This window comes from Vigna unguiculata, chromosome 1 (assembly GCF_037176805.1).
Source record: "Vigna unguiculata cultivar grain cowpea cultivar isolate G323 ecotype 2 chromosome 1, ASM3717680v1, whole genome shotgun sequence".
NCBI lineage: Eukaryota > Viridiplantae > Streptophyta > Magnoliopsida > Fabales > Fabaceae > Vigna > Vigna unguiculata.
In genome coordinates, this window is record NC_140792.1 from 45,815,546 (window position 1) to 45,838,102 (window position 22,557).

Genomic DNA, 22,557 nt, shown 5'->3' on the forward strand with positions numbered 1-22,557 from the left:
ATGATGATTGGTACTTGCAGTGCATATCAGTGGATGAAGCTTAGGCATTGGCCCCTCGACCTAACAAATTTTTCTACTTTTTATTAACATTTTTTATTTCGGAAATACTGATATTTTCCTTTCTCTTGTTAATCATACATTTTTTTTTCATGCAACTTTTAATATAGAAATAAATTTAGAATCAATTCAAAAGTAACACTATTAAGACTCAATTCACTGAAATCTTCTTTGGGAGATTTCAATTCCAATATGAATCAATTGAGAGGAACAACTTTCTTAAAAAAAAAAAAAACTACCGAAAAAAGAAAGACTAGAATGATTAATAGTACGGAAACTCTAAATAGTTGCTCTCAAAGTCCAACAAAAAATATGTTAATGTGACAAGTTTCTAAAAGAGAATGGACAAAATTTTCATTCGAAATATCAGAGTATTTCACTGGAGGAGGGGTCGATCATAACCTATTTGTTTTCCTATATCTGAACTTTACATATGTTTGAAATTTGACCAGACAAATACCGTCTACAATATCCTACCAAAACTTCAAGCTGTCTCATGAATGGCACCATTGAAACTATGATTTCAACACAAGTGTTTTGGCTCCAACATATTTCACCAGCTGCTCAACTGTTTCTGGATTTTAGAATTGTGAGATGACCTACCACCTTTGTCTTTGTAGGAATTTCTGCCTCCAGTAGTCTTATGTCCCTTACGAACTGCTGCCACAGCACGTCGCCTTTGCTTATTCAAGCTCTTGACGAGTTCAGCTTCATTTTCCGTTGCTTCTTCATTGTCTTCCTCCTGTGAATCAAAATTACCATATTGAGGATATGCATAACATTCATTGTTAACAAGCCATATACACGCTATTTCCCAAAAAAACATCATGGATTAGCGTTTAAGACTATAAATTTTTGAATTGAATATTATGAAGGGCAAAAGGAAGCAGTACAAACATAGCATTGAGATAACCACCCGATAATAAAACATTGCTCACATTGTCATTTGCATCTTCCTTTTCAGATCCACTGCTTTCACGTGCTTCACAACTCTTCTCTTTCCACTGACTTTCATATCCCTCATTCTGATTAAAACAAAATAACAATCCTTCAACCAACATTGCAGAATTAGACTTACACGATTAATAAAATAAGCTGAAAAAGTATGGCAGCGTATATACGCCTGCTCGTCAATGGACAAACTATAACTAGACCAAATACTGGATATTCGAATTAGAAATCACAGTTCACTTAGATACTATATTTAATGATATATTCACAATGAAAATTTTCAAGCTCAACCATCTCAAGTGCAGAATGTTTAGCATTGTTCCTAAGTTTTTCAGTATGAATCTGCTAAACAAATACCCATAATCTTCAGCTTGTGCTAACTATTGTTTTACCTCTCTTTACATGTACATCTTTTATAAGTGATGTTATTTAAATAAAATAAATAACAGCACATTTTTACATAGTCCGTGTCTGTTTTATGGCATTACCTGTTCCAACAAGTCTGAAGAATAACTACCATCAATAGTGCCTGCTTCATTCAGGTCTTCAACTAAGTCAACCTCTTCACTGTCTGAATTTGTATCACTCTCTGCCTTGCCTTCAATGAACTGCACATAGAGATTTGAATACCTTTGAGGCAACCAAATACAAAAATGAAAGCTTACCAATCTACGCACAATGACTAAAAGCAGACAATTTTATGCTTCAAAATGGTGGTCCATGCTGGGTGTCAGCAGTAAGCCAAAAGAGGTGGAAAATATAGAAGCAAAGTTACGTTGCCTTTTGAAAAATGATCACTATATTTTCTTCCCCATCTCAAAGAACAAAAAAAAAACACTGTACCCTTTGAATATCTTCTTCGTCCTTTCTAGAAAAGCCACTGGCAGCAAGTTCCCTATCTAGAAAACCAGCACTTCTTTCTATCGCAGAAAAACAAGGTTTTCCAGCGCCATCTCTCCCCTCATCAGAACCATCCATATCATCTAAGCTTTCTTCAAAAGAAAGATTGAACCTGAAACAGAAAAGAAGGAATGATATGAAGATGATTATTTTACCAGCCAAATACTAGATCCAAAAACCTTTCAACAAGTTCAGAAACCAAAGATCTATCAGCCATGCAGAAAAAACAGGAGATGAAAATGAGATATGCATAAGATACCAAAAAACAAATGGAAAATGAAGAATATTAAAATTATACTAAAAAACACATGAAAAAAGAATCACATATATACATCTCCACAAAAGGATAATTCACAGTAAAAAATACAGATTGCATATAGTGTATATATAAATGCAAGTCAGATAGAAAAAGATTCAAGAGCATAAATTCAAAAAATTTCCCAACATGCACAACCTTAAAGGAAACTCCTTATTTAATGAAAGAACAAGAGAGTGGAAGACAGATTTAAAAGGATAGAAACTAGCGTGGTGTTTGATTGTGAAGGAAGTAAAAGGAAAGTAAAGTCTAAATTGTTATTTGTAGAAGTCAACTCTTCTCATTTTTCTTTCACGTTCTCTCCAATCAAACAGAGAAAAAAGGATAGTTGTGTGTTGTTTGTTTTCCTCTTTATTTATTTTCTCCCACTTTCATCCCATCCAAACATAGTGTAAGAATCATGAGTCCAGGTCCTTTCACCATGTCGTGATATTTTGCACTAAATGCACTTTCTAGCAAGGTATGCTAACTTGTAATAACAGACTTATCTAATTACTTGCTACTTTACTGAAATTAACTGCAGTTAGGGCAAGTGATGTGAGAATACCATTTATATTTTTCCCTAACATCATTTGAATAATAAAGACAACAAAATATTAAAAGTAATATGCAAAAGCATCTCTAAAGTTGACAAATACATGATTTCAAATAACAACCTACCTTTTCCTGAAAAACTTAAAGATGCATTCAACATCACGGTCAAAGTACCTGAAATAAGGATAAATAATATATTGTTAAACTAGAAATAAAATATACTCTGCTTTTCCATTAAAATGACACTTGGTCATATAACTTCAGCACTGTTTTACTATTTGCAAATTATCAAAATTTTATTTTTACTATGAATATTGATTTTAAAACTTAAGAAGTATGAAACTAATATCCTCATATATTACTTTCGTATGATAACAAAACTTAGATAAATATATAAGGGTATCCTCTAAAAAAAAATGAGAAAAATTCTATTAGCATATTATACTTCATAAATTGAAAAGAGATGTAAAAGTAAATCTAGAAATTGTATTATAAGGCTTAAAATGTTGAATTTATACCTCGTAAATTTAACAACTACATGACTAAATTATAAAAAGGTTCTTTTTCAAGGACGAAGCAGGTTGCACTGTGGAAGAATAATTGGTTTTTTGAACACTACATATTATCCCTTTAAATTCTTAATAAGTTTGATCAAAATGCGAATTGACCTGGAAATTTTGTAAACTACATCAGAAATAACAAGAAAACATAAAAAAATGACATGGTGGCTAGGAAGTGTGATAAGTTGATAACAAGTCAAAAGAAAATCATGACGAAGACTATCACAAAAGGAGACCTTACATCTGTGCATTACGATGTGACACGGATACCATTTGAGGAAAATCAATCATGGTAATTTTTTCATCGTCGTCAATCTACAGTGAATGGAGTTCAAAGCATAAATTAGATACGAAAACCAACAAGCTAACAGAAATACGAAATAAAATTGAGAATCCTCTGTGATCATTATGCAAACAAGTGAAAGCGTACCATGATATTAAATTCATTGAAATCACAATGAATAAGGCCACGCTCAGCCAACCGAACAACTAAACCAATGATTGTCTCAAAAACTGTCTCTGGATTTTGTAACTGCTTCACCTGAACACTGCATTTGAAAAACCAAATAGGCAAATCAAGCAATTGTTTACCAAAACCAGCAAAAAAAGTGAAAGAAATACTAGAAACAATAAAACCAGCTTAAGAAAAAGAAACACAAGAAAAAAAAAGAAAAAATCTTTAAAAGTAGCACAAGTAACGAAGGATACCTACAGAGGATAACCTTGGACAAGTGACATGACTACACAATGTCTATTGTGTTCTACAGCATTTGGAACAGGAAAGCCATGGGTTTCCAGAGCCTGCTCAAGCCGATCATGTGTGTCAGTGACTAGAGAATCAAACAACAATAAAATAATTCAAATATACAGCAACTAGATAGCCGAAAAGGTAAAACCTTCATGAAAGCAAATTCTTTAAGGGCAGCAAGGCGAGACAAATAGAGCCAGTTATAACTACTTCGATGTCTCAAGTAGTCACGCTTAGATTTGACAGCTCTAAAAGAGACTCTACCAAGTCTATGCAACTTCATGGCTAGAACAGTTCCATCTTCACGGGCAACCTCAAATATATCTAGCAGAGCACAAATGGCAACGTAATTAGAAAAAAAAAAAAAAACGTATGAAATATGATTGAATGAAGAGCACGATATTAGAAGAGCATTAACTAAAATACCAGATTCCTTTCCAACACCAATTTGGCGACCAACAGCAACAAACACTCCTTTGTTCACCATAGTTTTAATGGCAAGAAAATCATAACCAAGATAGGTAAGGCGGAATCCATCATCTAAAATCAAATTAAGCTCACACAAATTAGAAGGTCATTCAAAAGAAATATGATCATAAGTGTTCTTTGTTAGTACGAATAATAATAAACAGATTAGAAGGTACCAACATTTAGAAGAGTCATGATGCAGCAACTTGTGCTTGAGCAAATTCTTCAAAACTTTGTACGTGCCTCCATGCCTACAAACATTAACATAAAATTAGTAACAAAAGTGAAAAAAAAAAAGAAAAAAAGAAAAAAAAAACATAGTAAAGCGAGTGAAAGCAGAAGAATATTGAGAGGTACTTGAGACGCGCAATTCGATCGATGAGTTCCGTTGGTACGATTTCATGCTGCAGCCGGGGGATAATTTCGTTATTTTGAGCTCAAAAGTTCAAAACAAAGGATATTTAAATTGAAATTAAAAAAAAAAAAACGGCGTAGGAGAGAAAGAGAGAAAAACTCACATTCCGCATGCCCAGTTCAACGGCGGTGAGAACCCTAAAATCATCTTTGTAGAGATATTTCAACACATCCACGTCAAGCTTCATTCTGAATTGAGGTTAGTGCGCGCGTTTGGTGAGAAAATAATGCACCTTGAACGGGATGGTGGCTTGCGCAGGGCTGGTCGGAGGAGGTTTTGCTTGTGGAGGAGGTGCTGGCGGCGGTTAGGTTGTGATATTTGAGTGCGTGAGGATTTGCCGGTCTGGGCTGGGCTTAAGATGCTGCTGGTGAGAACCGGAGATGTGATGAGTAGTATCCTACAAAGTTTTATTTTATTTAATTAAGTTTTAACTTCAACTTAAATTTGTATATTTTTAATTTAATTTTTATTAAAAAAATCATTCCATTAAATATTTAAAATACTTTTTATTTTGTTTAAGTGATTTGTTTTATTTTTGTTGATAGCCTGACTTTGACTTCTTCTTTTTTCTTATGATTCATTGATTAATTTTTTTTTAATCTTACCTCACTTTTAAAATATTTATATTGAGTTAACGAATGAATTGAAAAAAGTTCATGAAATGAAAATGAAAAAAAATATATAATCACATTTCCTTGTTATTGATTAAATCAAATTAGAGAATACTAGCGTAAACATTAAGTTAATATATTTGTTGATAGCGTTTTGCGTACATATTTTATATATATATATATATATATATATATATATATATATGATATTATATAAGTATATGATGATAATGTAGTGTTATTAATTTAATATATAAAATAAAATTATATTTATTAAAAATAAAATAAAAATAAAATATATAAAAAAAAAGATAACAATGATAAATAGGGAAAAAAATAAAAATAAACGTTTTTATAAAAAATTTATAAAAATAATAATCAATTTTAAAAAAAATTAATAAATAATTATATTTTGAAAGATAAAATTGAAATTTTAAAATGTAAATAAAATAAAAAATCTATTTATATATAGGTATAGATATTAATAAGAAAAATATTTTAAAAATGTCGTTTGAAATCGAAAGAACATCTTCATTTTATAAGTTCGACTAACTCACTTATTACTGAAAAGTACTATACTACTTTATTAGTCATAAAAACTTTTTATTTTCAAAATAAAAGTATTTTTATTTTTATAATCAGAATATTATATTTGAAGATCTCGAGCTTATTATCGGCTTGTATTTAGTCAAATATTTTACAATATTAAAAACTCTCTTCAAATATGGATGATAATCTTATATATCAAAAATTTATTAATTATAAGATTAGTGATAACAAGTATAGATAATATTTATCTATTTCCTTAAAAAAAAATGTTCATTACTGGCTCTATTATTATTCATCATGTATTTATGAAAAAATATTTTGCGGATCTTTTTATACCAAGCACTCATGAATATCCACATATACTTTTAAAAGTTTAAACTTGGATAAAAAAAATAATTTTTAAGTATAATTTAAATCAAATTATTTAATAAAATGTTAACTTTCATAAATTTGATATTTCTAAAAAAAATTTAAATAAATTGTGTGAGAGTATAATTAATGAGAATTAACGAGGATTGATACTTGAAAAAAAAATCATCCGCAGAAAATTCAAATCCAAATCCTGCTAGTTATCATCTCTATAAATGATTAAAATATAGAGTATTAGTAAAAATAAAACTCTATTTTCATTATATTAAATGAGTTAATAAAGTAGTATAGTACTTTTCAGTAATAATTTTTCACTTTTTAATGTTATTTTTATCTTAAATTGAAAAAACCGAGTTATTATTTTTTATTGATTTTAGGAAAATCTGGAGTCAGAATAAAAGAGAAAATCATAATTTAGAAAGAAAAATAAAGGAAGCCATACATGTATTCATCCTACAAGATTTCTTCATATTTCTTCCATCTTATCTGTAAGTATCCTATCTCCAAACCAAACATTCGCGACTCTATTAGAAAGGAAGAGTTTTCTTCTGTAAAATGAAGATCTGCACATAAGCAAGATACTGAAAATTCACGCCTGATCTGGATGAAAAGATATATTTTGTTCACAGATGAATGCTTTTATGTTTCAGACCAATACAGCATGTTATGATCCACATGTGGGTGTCCCACAAATCAGGACATGCAAAAGCATGCGAGAATTGAAGCAAGTGCATGCGTTTTTTGTCAAAACAGCACGAACCCATGACACCACAATAGCAAAAGAGATTCTCAGGCTCAGTGCCACGTCTGATTTTCGTGATATTGGGTATGCCCTCTCGGTGTTCGACCAAATGCCTGTCAGGAATTGCTTTGCTTGGAACACTGTGATAAGGGCACTTGCTGAAACCCAAGATAGGCTCTTGGACGCCTTCTTGGTTTTCTGTCAAATGGTGACTGAGGCAACTGTGGAGCCTAACCGGTTCACTTTCCCATCTGTTCTGAAGGCTTGCGCAGTCATGGCCAGGTTGGAAGAAGGGAAGCAGGTTCATGGGCTGGTTCTTAAGTTTGGATTGGTGGGCGACGAATTTGTTGTCACTAATTTGCTAAGGATGTATGTGATGTGTGGGAGTATGGAGGATGCTCATGTTTTGTTTTATAGGAATGTTGAGGGTGTTGAAGATGTGAGGAGGTTGGTGAGAGAGGAGAGGAGGGGAGAGTTTAATGTGGTTCTGTGCAATGTGATGGTTGATGGGTATGTAAGAGTTGGGAACCTTAAGGCTGCTAGGGAGTTGTTTGACAGGATGGCTCAAAGGAGTGTGGTTTCTTGGAATGTGATGATTTCTGGGTATGCTCAAAATGGGTTTTATAGAGAGGCCATAGAAGTGTTTCGTAGGATGACGCAGATGGGAGACATGTCGCCGAACCGGGTCACTTTGGTCAGTGTGCTGCCTGCGATTTCTCGTCTTGGAGCGCTCGAGTTGGGGAAATGGGTGCATTTGTATGCAGAGAAGAATAAGATTCGGATTGATGATGTGCTTGGTTCGGCTCTGGTTGATATGTACTCCAAGTGTGGGAGCATTGAGAAGGCTATTCTGGTATTTGAGAAGCTACCTCAAAACAATGTCATAACATGGAATGTTGTTATTAGTGGTCTTGCCATGCATGGTAAAGCCAATGATGTGTTTAATTATTTGTCGAGGATGGAAAAATGTGGAATATCCCCGAGTGATGTTACGTACATAGCCATCTTGAGTGCGTGTAGCCATGCAGGCTTAGTGGACAAGGGAAGATCATTTTTTAATGACATGGTTAACAGGGTTGGATTAGAGCCTAAAATTGAACACTATGGATGCATGGTTGATCTTCTGGGTCGTGCTGGTTATCTTGAAGAAGCAGAGCAGCTTATATTGAACATGCCAATGAAGCCAGATGATGTCATATGGAAGGCTTTACTTGGTGCTTGTAAGATGCATAAAAATATCGAAATAGGTACGCGTGTTGCGGAGGTTTTAATGCAATTGGCTCCTCATGACAGTGGGGCATATGTGGCTCTCTCCAACATGTATGCCTCAACAGGGGATTGGGGTGGAGTTGCAGAGGTGAGGTTAATGATGAAAGACATGGACATAAGAAAAGACCCTGGATGTAGCTGGATTGAAATTGATGGTGTTACTCATGAGTTCCTTGTTGAGGATGATTCCCATCCTAGAGCCAAGGACATACACTCAAAGTTGAAGGAAATTTCAAACAAGTTGAACTTGGAAGGTCATATGCCAGATACCACACAAGTGTTGCTCAAGATGGATGAGAAAAACAAAGAAATCGTGCTGCACTACCATAGTGAGAAGATTGCTGTTGCTTTTGGCTTAATTAGTACACCCCCGAAGACATCACTTTGTGTTGTGAAAAATTTGAGAATTTGTGAAGATTGTCATTCCTCAATGAAATTAATCTCAAAAATCTATGAGCGGAAGATAGTTATTCGAGACAGGAAGCGCTTTCACCATTTTGAACATGGTTCGTGTTCTTGTATGGACTACTGGTAGACTGCTAAACCTTGCTGTGTGTAAATGCGAATGTCTATTATATATCCTAACTTAAGCTAACTTCCTTTACGTCTTTGTGAATATAGCTTTTAAATTTAATTAATTTATATCAAAAGTGCCTCAGAACTAAACGCATCTCTCTTTGTTTCAGTCCTAATACACTCGCAAGTGATTGTATTAAATGTATAATAAGACTTCAAAGTTATTTCATTTAATCATCTTCTTGCGCTACTATTATAGTTTTTTCTTTCTCTCTTATTTCTGACGATTGATAGATGCAGGGTCACAATTGGTTATAATTCTTAATTCCCCTAAAACATTATAATATGGCATTATTGAACTATAGGTATAATCCATTAAATGTCATGAATTTAAAACATGTAATTCCTGACACATGATTTGGAGATATCATTCCATGACAATTATTGACTATTTGATATTTTGACCGAACTTATAGTTTTTACCATTTTGAAAGAATTTCCATAGAGGTGAGAAATTACAAAATATTAATTATTTTGAAATTTTTTTCATAAACGTTAGAAAATACTAAAATTTTAATTATGTGTCTTGGTCCAAGTACTTTTATTTTTGTCAAACATAATTATCTTCATTTTATCTTTTGTTGTGGTGACCTAAAACTAATTGCATTATTAATATAAATTACCTCCACCAAGGAATAGCCATGCAATTGTAATGTTTTCACCAAATTCAATAACATCAAATCAACGATCTTTTAATAAATTTTGATACAATTTCTATATTATACCACGCCTCACACACATATGTGCAAAATCTTTGATGTAATTTTTTCTTCCAACCGATGTGGTTGTACTCATTAAATGAGCCTACTAAAATAGATAATTATCAAGATGTGATATAAGCTTTGATAGTATCTCATACGTCATTTTAAAATTAATTGACATTAGGTGAAGATGCCAACCAAATACAAGTAACACTCCAAGAATTCAAGTATGCATGTGAGCCTTCCTAACAATAATAGCATGCAAAACTCTTAATTATAGAACTCTTGTTTGATATTAAAATCAAATTTTTAAATATACATTATTTGGTTGACATTGCTTTTTGTTGACCATACTTACAACTATAAACATTTTCAGATACACTAACATGCTACAAATATAAACAAAAACTAGCATCACATTAAGTTTTATTAAGTTTGAACATCATGTCAAGCTAGATAATACAAATATTCCTGAAGTTGTTTAAAGTTCTTTTATCACTGTCTTTAAACAATACAGTGATTCTAAATATAGTATTTCAAGAAGAGTTAAAGGATAAAAACAATTTTTATTTATAAATTTAACAAATTTCATAGAAAGTAAATTACCATAAAAGGCACAGAAGGATCCAGGTGTCTACTATACAGTAAAGTTATCGACATTTACTGTACAACTCCTGCAATCCAAACACCTTTAGTGCTTTGCTTTACTTTATTTCTTGAATAGATACCATACAAAATCATAACTCAGAATCTTTAACAGCAGAGATTCAATGTCTACACAAGACGAGAAGGTTACCACAAAATTTCTTTACCATGATTGACATTTGTAATCGAGAAATATATCTCGGTGGGTCCATATAAAATATTTCTAAAAATGATATATTTTTTTCACATAATTAAATTATGTTAATGGTGGCATAATTCCTGAAACCATATCAAACCGGTCGGTCCAACTGAATAGTCAATTATTTTATTAATAAAATTCAAATTTGGGTTATTATTTTATGATATTTATTCGACAATTAATTGTTATACATGCGCGATTGGACTAATGACCTACTCATCGGTCACCTAGTCCCTTTGTTGGTTGATCCACGAATTAGGTTTTGAAATCCAAATACGAAGCCAATGATATAAAATGCCCTATAATATTCTATCATCATATATCAATTCACAATTCAAAACTTCAAATTAACATTATGCCTCGTAAATCCTTCTTTTTTTGTTTTTTTAGTACATTACATTGCTGCAAACTATGGTATAGACTATGAAACGATGACTAGGAGGGGTATAACACAAAATCTAAGATATTATACAATAGTGAGCTTTCAATTCACTTGAGATCAACCTTTGGTTCTGATAATGGTGATAGATCCTCTACCCTGAGTTTGAATCCTGGTAAGGGCTGCCACTGCTTTACCTGAAATACCAAAGGCACGATTTGAAATGCATGAATGAGTGAAAGAATCTCCTACAGGGTGTGGAATTGGCTTTGATGGACTCATCAGCATCTGGTGATTTATATCTTTTAGGGTTGTTTCCCCTTCAACTCCTCCTGGCTTCACCAACTCAAATGGATAAGCAATTTTCTTCCGGTGACCCCCTGAATAAGAACCAGTTGCAAAAATGAAAAAAAAAAAAGATGAGGAAGGTATGAACTACTAAATCAAGTAAATCATCTTTTTTCTGTTCAAACAAGAGAAGAGTGAAAGATTATTATGTATGTTGTTGTTATCTAATCTCAAATTATTATGTGATAAATTTATTAATTTTCCGATTACTATCTTGTTTTGTATAATTTGTGATCAATTAAGAGTGTAAAATTATTTGCATTGTGTGTATAGAAATTAAAACTCAAAAGAGCATGTGGTACTTATGACAGAAGCGTCACTTTCATCTGAGTCTCTAGATGCATAGCTCCTCTGAGCAGAATCAAGTTTGATTGCAGCTCCATGTTTATCATTTTGTGATGATGGTAGCTTCATAGTGCTGACGTTCTTATGGTCTGTAAAGAAATAATTTGCATGTCAGTGGTGGGTATGTTTCAATTGCTATCACTGCTGCCAAAACTAGAAGCAAAATTATAGGGGGAAAAAATGAAAGGTTATGCTGGGCATTTATTGCAAAATCTAAACTCCTTTTATGGACATATGGAATCTCTAGCCAAGTGGTAAAAGAAAAAAAAGAACAGAGTAGAGAATGATAGCCATGAAAATCATTTTGCAAAATCTATCAAGTTTAGGGCATACCATGAAGGATTTGAGGTGTTGAAGAGAATGCTGGAAACAAGTCTTTCTGATCAACCAAATACTGGGTTTTCTGTGATTAGTAAGTGAACATCTTTCAAACACTTTGACTACAAAGTAACGGTTGAGAAAAAGTAGAGAACATGAAAGCATACATATACATAGTTAACCTTTTGATCTTGAGAGTAGGATGGTAAGTTGTGGTGCTTGCACCAAATACCCCAACCTGCAATAACATCTTCAAGGTACCCAGTTGAAGTTTCAGCTGCAAACCAAGACTCTGCTTCAGCAGCAGCAACAACAACATGGGTCATAATAAACAAATAAGATGAGAAACAATGAGAAACAGCATTGTTTGTAGTCCACAAAAGGAAACAGAAAAGGATGACATATATACCAAGACTCAGATCTGAGTGAGTGACTCCAATGTCCAATTCCATGGAGGCAAGGCAGTGAGAAGACAAAGTATTGAGCATCAAGGTCCTCTTGTATACAACATTCATACAAGTGAACAAAAGGACTACTGTGTTTCACTTTAAATTATTGTCATGGGGCCCTTGTAAACTCTGAAAATACCCACCTACCTAACCATACATTAGTCAATGCAAATCAAAATAATAAATGGGCCACATTAATTAGAGTGTTGATTATGCAATGTCACTGCAAGTCGATCAAATTTTTGGTCTGATTCTGTTCAGGAAGCTCCTTTAATCACCAAAACAAAACAAACAAAACGCTTTTGGTCACCTCCAAAATATGCACCTTTCCTATGGTGGAGGATGCTAGAACAAGACCAACAATAACGTGACATCATAAAGGATTAAAAGGTGATGCATCTAGAAAAAAGATTAAAAGGTTACTTGATCTCAAGACTTCTTTGAGATCATGCATCATCTTTAATTCTTGTTCATGTTCCAATGTTGACTGCAGAAAGGTTACAAACGCCTAAAGAGAGACATGAGATGAGAGTTCTTTTAATTTCAACTCTTTGAAAATGTTTTTCAATATTTAGGTATTAGAGCTGTTATTTTACAAGTTAAGCAACCCACACAAAATTAAACTTTAATATATTATGGTTGTACAAAGTTGAACTAACCACTGTACCCAAAAAAAAAAAAAAATAGTTGAACAAGAGTTGGAAAATGGAAAGAAAGTGAACAATAGTAGGCTATTCTCAAAGGAGATTCAAAGCATCACTATCTGCTTTTCTAATTTGCTATATATCTTTTTCTTTGGCATAGTTTTTCAAAGCATGCATCACACTCTTCTTTTCCTTATTCGTTTACTTCTTTTTCTTTAGTGTAGTTTTTCTTTTCATCCCTGTTCTCTATAGGACAAGGAACACAAATGAAGCCACGCCTAATGCTTTGGCTTTTGTAGCTTCTCCTAGTTCAGCCTTATTTTTTTTTTCTTTTTCTTTTATCTATTCCTTTTTATTGGTTATATTCTTAAATACTTTCTATTTCTTTACTTTTTTATTGGATTTATTTTTCTTAAATACTTCATTTTTTTCTTGAATAGTTTAAGTTGGTAAGGTAGGTGGTTATATTAGTAACCACTGCAAGAGTAGAGAGAGTGGTTGGTTTTGCAGTGATTTTTTATGTGAAGATGTGAGGAAGAGAAAGGGCGAAAATAACAGGAAAGAAAAAGTAGATAAGGAAATAAATATCAATTTGACATTTTGACTTAAAAGACACTGCATAAAGGAAATAAAGAATCTTCCATTTATTATTTTCTTATCCTGAAATGTCCTATGGAAATGAGCACTGCTCTTTATACAGATAATTTTTTTTTATAATAGTTTGTGCGCAAGGAAGAAAGTTATGATTTAATAAACACTATGTCATTGACATATTCTTTTCATTTTAAGACTTCTATTACTAGGACACAGAAGATTTAATATTTTACATATCTTTCTATAATAATAGTTAAACAAGTCCAAATATGATACGAGCCTAAAACATGCATATATAATAGAGATGATAATTAGTAAAAAAAAATCCTTATCTCTCGTCTTTATATTTAATGATATAAAAAATTGTTTCATTTTCATCAAATTACAAATATATTTATATACATGTATTTGTATGTATTTTATTATTATTTCAATATTAATTAATTAATTTTATAGAAAGATAAAAATTATAATATTATTAAATATTCAATATTAAAAAAGTATATTTTATTTTTAATATCAATATTTACAAAGAAATTATAATTGTATAAATTTTAAATTAGAATACCAAATAATAATTAAATAAAAGTAATATGTAATATTAAATAATTAATAATAAATAAAATTTCATGAAAATCAAAATATTTCTCATTTTTTCAAATGTTAATGAAATGAAAAATATTTTTAAAAACTAAATAAATAAATATTCAACATTAAAAACAGTTCAATTGTCCTTTTACTTTTCTTTAAATTTTAATCAAATCTTGTTTTTATACACTAAAATAATTATACTATTTCAATAAAATTACACAAAGAAAAAATATTAAACTAATAATAATTTGAACGCTGATATTTCATCTTTTTAAACTTTAATATATGTTAAACAAAATTCAAGAAAATGACATTAAAATATTATATTATAGTTAAATGAAGCATTTTTACACAATTGTGATGAAAAAATGACAGTTAAAAAAATGAGTTGGAAAATATAAATAGAAAATACCTTGAAGATTTGAGAACAAATCTCCAAATATCTGAGTAGTCAAACCATTCAGAGATAATGAAATTTATTTTAACAAAATAAAAGTTCTTCAAATGAAACAAAAATATTTATCAAAGAGAATAAAGAAGATAATTCTTTTTATATTACCTTATAAACGAAGAGTTTATACAATTAACTATTTCAAATAAAACAAAAATGAATTATCTAAGAAAATAATGAAGATAATTTTTTTATATTACCTTGAAATTAAGAATCAAACATTCTCATATGAAAAAAGATAATCAACAAATAAAAATAATCAAATGTAAGACTTAAAAAATATTTGATTAATTAAAATTGATAATAAATTATTTGAACATAATTACACACTAAAAATAAAAAGGTATAATTAAAATTGTGAGAGAGAAAATATCTTGCAAATGGATACATAACAGGACAAACAATCAGAAAGGAGGAGAAAAAAATGTATACAAAAAAAATATTACAAAACTAAAAACTAAAAGAATATTCTTTTAATAATATATGTGTATATGGTTACCTAATAAATTATAGATACTTTAATTAATCATTTACACATGAGGAGGCAGATGTGTATACATTCATCCTCGTCCCCACACCACCCGTTGAAAAAATTAAGTATGATCAATATATGTATCCATCAATGGAGGATTCCTGGTTAAAATAGAACCGAATAGAGCCGAGTTAAGACGCGTTCACCTCTATTACTCAATGATACATCAACATTTTCCATTATAATAACTTTTGATGATATAATTACCTTTTTTTTCTCGTAACTTTTTCATTTTCATAAATAAATTTATAGATGCAACACAATGAAAAGGAAACTTAAGTTTCCTAGAACAAGTGAAAGAACAATGTTTTGGTAATTTCTTCTTGTACATCCATAATTTTAACTTGCATATCCATAAATTTGTATTTTTAATTATATAATTTGGATTCTAAATTTTATATTTTGAAACATACAATTTGAAATGAATTTTGTATTTTATATTTTGAAATATAAAATATGAATACACTGAATTGTATAAAAACAAAATATATTTTTATTCTTAAATATACAGAGTGAAATTTTTATTTTTTATATTAGAATTTACAATCCAAAATATTGTATTTTAAATTGTAAATTTTGGATAAAAGAATTTATGACAGTACATATTGAAATTGTGAAAGTACATAAAGAAGTGACCCAAATTTTTATAGGAAACAACACCATAAAAGTGTGTTCATCAACTTCATGGACTCTATATGATCGGTACAAAGCATGTTAAAGTAGTTTTAACCTGCTTGCATGAGTTATTTTGTAAAGCGGCTGTCTTTCATGTTACATTGTGTATCAGGATATAGGATAGTAGTTTGTGTCAGAATTAAACAAGATTCAGGAATAATTATTTCTTTATATGGATAGGATATATAATACATAGGTATTTGATGAAAAAAATAAAAATATAAAAGTTGCACGTACCTTATTGTTTTTCCTTTTAATCTAACTTACCTTATTATTTTTCCTTTTAATCTAACTTAAAAATGTACAACAAAAATAACAAAATTAACCGTGTACAGATAGAGAAGGGTAAGGTATGCAATTCAAAGCCTAGCTAGATCCGCAAAATTCAGGCTAACATTTGCAAAAATTGTGTAGTTGTTCAGGTGTGAAGAACATGCATTAAAATAAAGCAAAATAATTATTGCAACATTGAAAAACATCGTGTTGTTATTTTTTTTAGAATGTATTGAGTGCAAGACCTACTATTTTGAAACTTAAGTTGCACTTAATTAATTTCAGTTAAAAGGTAAAAAAAAGACTACTAAGCTAAAAGCCTATATAAGGAAAAATTTACATAGTCAAAATAGTTATAAAAGCTTAATGGCTTAGGATCAAGTCATAAGTCAATCTATCCGAATTAATCTAAGATCAAGATAACCAGAATTGGATCATACCTAATTTGGCTCAAATCTACCTTGGTATTAGTCGACTTGGCTAGACCTTTCAAGTCAGGTTAGCTCAGATTGACTTTCAGTTTGTGCGAACTTGAATCGACCTTCAAATTGGACAACTCGTCTCGACCTTTAACCTGTGTTAATTTGGCTACAACTTTAATTCGGACTGATTCATTTCAACATTTGACCCAAGTTAACTTGTCTTGACGTTCGACCTTGGCCAACTCATCTCAACCTTCAGTCAAGACTGACTTATCTTAACCTTAGACCCAAGTCGACTTAACTCGACTGTGAGCCCAGGCTTATTCGGCTCGAATATGGACATGAGCCGACTTGACTCAACTATGAGTTAGGCCAACTTGGCTTGACCATATATCTAGACGAACTTGAATTAACATTCAGCCTGTGTCGACTTAATTCCATCATTGGTTAGGGCCACCTCATCTCGTCCGTCACTTGGGCCAACCTGTCTAAAACTTTAGCATCAAACAATCAATCTAGACCTTTGACCTGGGATATTACACTTTGACCTTATGTCCAAGCTGACTCGTCTATATCAAATTGACACCAATAAAATCTTTAGTTTTTTTTTTCGTAAAAATCTAATTCATTTAATTGTAATATTTTTTTTAAGAGAATTCAATTGAAAGTTATAAAGTGTTGTAAATTGACAATGTAAAATATAGAAAGTGATAACATTTGTAAAAATCTATAAACTTCATTATAATTAAGTGGGTAAAAGAATTGTTTTTGGCTTAATTCATTGAAATGTGACCATTTTAATTCAACGGGTTTGAATATGTACTTCCTATTTGTTTTTTTAAGTAGGAAAATATTGCAAGTCCAATATAATAGTTGACTTGAAATAATAACATTGTTGGTTCCGTGTGAAAAAATTTCACAAAAAGTCAAGTTTGTATATTTTAGTTTTATTTTTCAACAAAAAAAAAAAATGCATGTTATTGTCTTTGTATGGATGAGAGGTTGCATGTTTGTTCTAAAAATGAAATACTTGAATTTTTCTTGCCTAAAAGAAACTAAATCTTGCATGTTCTTTTATGTCAAGGAAAAATAATAATCACATAAGTTATCAATAGGAAATTAAAAAGATGTATCTACAACCTATTTTCTCTAAATAATGATAACTTATTTTTAATAACAATATTAAATTAAGATATTTAAAATTTAAATATTTTATAAAATATTAATAAAGTGGTTGTATAAAATAATAATGCAATTATGTAACTGTAGAAGATTTTGACTATTCGTTGTGTTCAACGGAAAATGACATCGCCCCTGAGATAAGAGATACCATAAATAAATATGTATAGGTGGAATTTATGTTGTCAATGAGGTATTACGTTGTTACATACCAATAATGTGTTTTTAATCTTACGTTTTGTAAGTAAAAGAAAAAAAGATATAAAGGTTGAAAGCACCATTGTAGGAGAAATATTGAGAGTAGTGCATCACATACAAAATCGAAGGAACAATGACGGACACAGTACCTGCATGTTACAACGTCTTTATAGTTAATCCTAATCAATTATGGAAAACTGATAAAGTCTTAAAAACGGAGCTTCCTGTGTTGGCCTTTCAAATTGCTTTTGTTGCTGTGTTATCTCGTCTCTTTTCCATAATCTACAAACCTCTGCATCAAACTCGTCTCATTTCACAAATCGCTGTAAGTAAATAAATCTTGAAGTTAATTTGTTTATGAAAATTATCAATTTTTTTAATATGTGGCATTTTAACAATGTAATGTGTGGGCATTCTAAACTATAATTGTGTAGGTTGGTTTCCTACTAACACCGCCATTACTTGGAAGATTCACGGGAATTTTTGAGTTCATTTTCCCAGTAAATGGGGTCGTCAATGTCGAGGTCCTTTCGCACATTGGTCTCATTTATTATGCATTCCTTAGTGGATTGGAGATGAACTTAAATACCATTCTACACGTGAAAAAGAAAGCAGCAAGCATCGCAATTGCTGGGATCATCTTTCCCATACTCGTTGCACCATGTTTATATGCTTTGTTTCGAAAAGTTTATGGACATTTTATGATGATTCCCCTTGAGGAGAGTACACATAATGCTTATATACTTTGGACTTTAATTCTCACTGTTACAGGTTTTCCTGTGGTAGCACACACACTTTCTGAGCTTAAGCTCCTTTATACTGGTCTTGGTAAAGCGGCATTAACAACAGCCATGATTGGTGACACCTATGGTTGGATTCTTTTCACTTTATTTGTTCCATTTTCAAATAATGGTAAAGGAGCTATCTACACTGTGTTATGCACAATAATCTTCATTGTTGTATGTATCTTTGTGGTACGTCCAATCATTCAATGGTTTATTGATCACAAGGCAGACAAAGATGAATGGAATGATAATCAACTACTCTTTATATTCATGGGTGTTTTAGCTTGTTCATGTATTACAGATTTTCTTGGTGCACATGCCATTGTCGGGGCTTTTGTTTTTGGATTAATTTTACCTCATGGGAAATTTGCTGAAATGATCATGTCCATTTCAGATGATATTGTTGGCGGCTTTTTAGCACCCCTCTTCTTTACTGGGACTGGGATGAAACTTATGTTGATTTCAATTTTCTCCCAAGAAATTTGGCCATTTACAATTGTGATTATATTTTTATTGTGTGCTTTAAAGATTTTAAGCACATTATTTGTGACTTTTTTCTTTGGTATGCGTATTAGAGATGGTTTGACCTTGGGCTTGATCTTGAATAATAAAGGTGCCATGGCCTTAATAATGTTGAACATTGCTTGGGATAGAATGGTATTAATCTATTTAAAACATTATATTCAATTACTTTAGTTTCTTAGATATCAATTGCAGTCTAACTCATAAGTTATTATGATGTGTTATTACAGATATTTTCTATACCTACCTATGCTGTTATAACTTCTGCTGTTCTTCTAATGACCATAGTTGTGTCTCCCGTCATCAATGCCATCTACAAACCAAGACAGAGGTTTGAACAAAACAAGCTAAAGACCATACAAAAATTAAGAGTTGATGCAGAGCTTCGACTTATAGCTTGTGTTCACAATACTCGCCAAGCTGCAAGCATGATTAACATAATTGAATGTTTTAATGCCATGAGAGTTTCCCCTGTGCATGTTTTTGCCTTGTACCTTGTTGAACTTACTGGACGTGCTGCTTCCTTAGTTGCTGCACATATAGGGAAACCAGGCAACCAACTCGGAGAACAAAACCTGACCAAGTCTCAGGAAGAGTTAGAAAGCATTCACAATGCATTTGAAGCACTTGGAAAGGCATATGGCGCTATTAGAGTTGAGACCTTAAATGTGGTGTCAGCATATACAACTATTCATGAGGACATATACCACTCAGCAGATGAGAAACGCACAAGCTTAATTCTTCTTCCATTTCATAAACAATTAACTTTAGAAGGTACTCTAGAAGTGACTAGTGTTGTATACAAAGATATAAACCAAAATGTAATGCAAGGTGCTCCCTGCTCAGTGGGAATATTTGTTGATCGAGATTTTGGGTTAGTTCCTAAAATGAACCTTCGTGTTCGTGTGGTATTTGTTGGGGGCCCTGATGATCGTGAAGCCTTGGCCATTGCATGGAGGATGGCAGGACGTTTAGGAACACAACTATCAGTGGTTCGAATTCTTCTATTGGGTGAAGCGGCAGAAGTAGATGCTTCAGTTCATGTTGAAGCACAAGAGATATTATCTACAATAATAGATACAGAGAAGCAAAAAGAGTTAGATGATGAGTATATAAGCATATTTAGACTTACAGCGGTTAATAATAGTGATTCAATATCCTACTCAGAGATTAATGTTCATAATGGTGAAGATATTCCTGCAATCCTCAATGAGATAGATAAAATTGGTTGTGATCTTTACATAGTTGGACAAGGGAATTGCAGGAACTCTAAGGTCTTCTCAAATTTTCTAGAGTGGTGTGAGTGCTTAGAACTTGGAGTTATAGGGGATATTTTGGTGTCAAACGATTTTGGTTCACGCTCGTCTGTGCTAGTTGTTCAACAATATGGATATGGAGGAATGGTTTTTGGAAATACTCTTACCCAGAAGGACACTAACAAAGGCATGTTTGAGTCTATTGTTTGAAGACATAATAAGCATGGAAGTTTGCAAAGCACAACGAATTTACATGAATATGTTTGGTCAAATTGATTGATGTATACCATTTTATATGATATAAATGAGTGTAAATTTTACCAATAACTTTAATTTTACTTTTTAACAAATGTGATTATTTGTTAATATCATATCATTTCTTTTGTATCTCATTTTAGTTTTGTTGTGTTGTGGACATCATTTTATATTTTCCTCAATTAAACTAACAATTGAAAAAGATTGATTCTGCTTATATTTATTTGCAATTATTTTTTAAAAGTCAGTTTTTCTTTCCAATTTTTCTGATTATACATTAACATTTTTTTTTCAATTTTTTCTTTTTCAAAATAAATATTTTTTTATTCGATAAATACATATACACATGTGTATTTATGCATCCTTATTCAACTTAGTTTGGAACTTATTTATGTTTTAGTTTTATCATTGTTTTGTACTCTTTTATATTTCTATATATGCTTGTTACATAGTCACATGAATATGAGGTTTTATGCTTGAGCTAATATATAAAAAAAATAGTAATGATAAACTAACATGATAATGTCTTTTTTTTATCTCTAATCAATCATGGCATGCTGAATTTGAATTATAAAGAAATGACTTAATCAATAATTGAAAAGGATAGAAAATAATTTTGTTGATTTTTTTCTAAAGTACGTAACTTGATCTTTTCTTTTAAATAAATGTGATTCAAAAAAATTATATTCTTTTAAGTAAGTTTTTCTATTTAATTATTTTTGTTAACTGGATTTTTTCGTTAACCAGTGATGTAATGATTAATTGAGTGAGGTCTTGTGATTAATATAAAAAATGTTATTATAATTAATGTAGAAGGATAAGTGATTTTGGTTACTTTCACCAAACGTGTTGTATTATAAAAATGATACACTCACTCACATTTCTTAACACTCTCATCACTAAGTTAATGAAAAAATTAAACAACAAAAGAAATAATTAAAAATATAAAAATTTGAATACTCACTAAGAAAATAACAAAAAACATAATTAAAAATACCTTAATTTACAACTTACTTCAAAATTAATAATTACAATAAATAATTTGAACACCAATGGAATGGCATGATAAAATAGAGAGAAATAAATGCCATAGAAGTGTAAATATGTTTGATTGCATTTATTTTTTCTGAAAAATTATTCCAATCAAAACTTAATTCTATTGTATCAATTTTAAAAATTAATACAACAAAAAAGTTATTTTTATTATATACTTTGAATCCCAATTTCTACTACTTTTTTCTAAAAACATAACACAATGTCCATTTTTGTTTCACGTTCCTTTTAAACATACTTATTTCTGTTTTGTTTTCAGAAAATATCTTAATTTTGAAATAATTTATTTTTCCATAATAAATTATTTTAGAAGAAAAATAGAAAATAATGAATTTGATAAATATATTAGAAAGAAAAAGTTAACTAGTTTTGAACTTTTAAAAGCAGCTAAAACTGTGGTAGTACGTATAAGTAGTAATAGAAACTTGTTTATCTATAACAATATATAAAGGGGATTTCCCTTTTTGTGTTCACTTTTCAAAATACCGATTTTACCCTTTAAATATAACAATTTATTAAATTTTTAAAAATTGACCGTTATTTTTACAAACTTTTTATAAAATCATATGTCTCTACTTCCTCTCTTCTTCTTTATTTATCAATGGTTATTCTTTTATTTGTTCTGATATATTTTACTTTATTTTTAATAAATATAATTTTAATATATATATTAACTTA

General features: G+C 30.8%; 3 protein-coding genes and 1 pseudogene across 6 annotated transcripts; 2 read left to right on the forward strand and 2 right to left on the reverse strand.

The window, feature by feature from the left end:
* Nucleotides 1-319: 319 nt before the first annotated feature.
* LOC114173423 (serine/threonine-protein kinase rio2-like) lies at nt 320-5,338 on the reverse strand. Its single transcript, XM_028057812.2, has 13 exons — nt 5,053-5,338; nt 4,892-4,938; nt 4,715-4,785; nt 4,493-4,606; nt 4,215-4,390; nt 4,031-4,119; nt 3,749-3,866; nt 3,560-3,633; nt 2,885-2,932; nt 1,852-2,020; nt 1,497-1,616; nt 996-1,082; nt 320-799 (listed from the first exon to the last, which is right to left on the reverse strand). Exons 1-13 carry the CDS (start codon nt 5,134-5,136, stop codon nt 611-613), a joined length of 1,386 nt encoding a protein of 461 aa, XP_027913613.1. The 5' UTR covers nt 5,137-5,338; the 3' UTR covers nt 320-610.
* Nucleotides 5,339-6,972: 1,634 nt separating this feature from the next.
* LPA66 (Pentatricopeptide repeat (PPR) superfamily protein) lies at nt 6,973-9,239 on the forward strand. The gene has a single exon (XM_028061093.2). The coding sequence runs from the start codon at nt 7,108-7,110 to the stop codon at nt 9,022-9,024; it is 1,917 nt and encodes a 638-aa protein (XP_027916894.1). The 5' UTR covers nt 6,973-7,107; the 3' UTR covers nt 9,025-9,239.
* Nucleotides 9,240-10,936: 1,697 nt separating this feature from the next.
* LOC114178418 (uncharacterized) lies at nt 10,937-12,565 on the reverse strand. Of its 4 annotated transcripts, none has more exons than XM_085674844.1 (5): nt 12,410-12,565; nt 12,183-12,292; nt 12,016-12,085; nt 11,658-11,771; nt 10,937-11,369 (listed from the first exon to the last, which is right to left on the reverse strand). In XM_085674844.1, exons 1-5 carry the CDS (start codon nt 12,513-12,515, stop codon nt 11,110-11,112), a joined length of 660 nt encoding a protein of 219 aa, XP_085530970.1. In that variant the 5' UTR covers nt 12,516-12,565; the 3' UTR covers nt 10,937-11,109. The 4 variants fall into 4 exon arrangements, with proteins under 4 accessions (XP_085530970.1, XP_085530963.1, XP_085530966.1 ...); XM_085674837.1 differs by having other exon boundaries at nt 11,640-11,771; XM_085674840.1 differs by having other exon boundaries at nt 12,168-12,292.
* A 5,576-nt stretch (nt 12,566-18,141) lies between these two features.
* Nucleotides 18,142-20,781, forward strand: LOC114191131 (cation/H(+) antiporter 15 pseudogene; annotated as a pseudogene).
* Nucleotides 20,782-22,557: the final 1,776 nt, after the last annotated feature.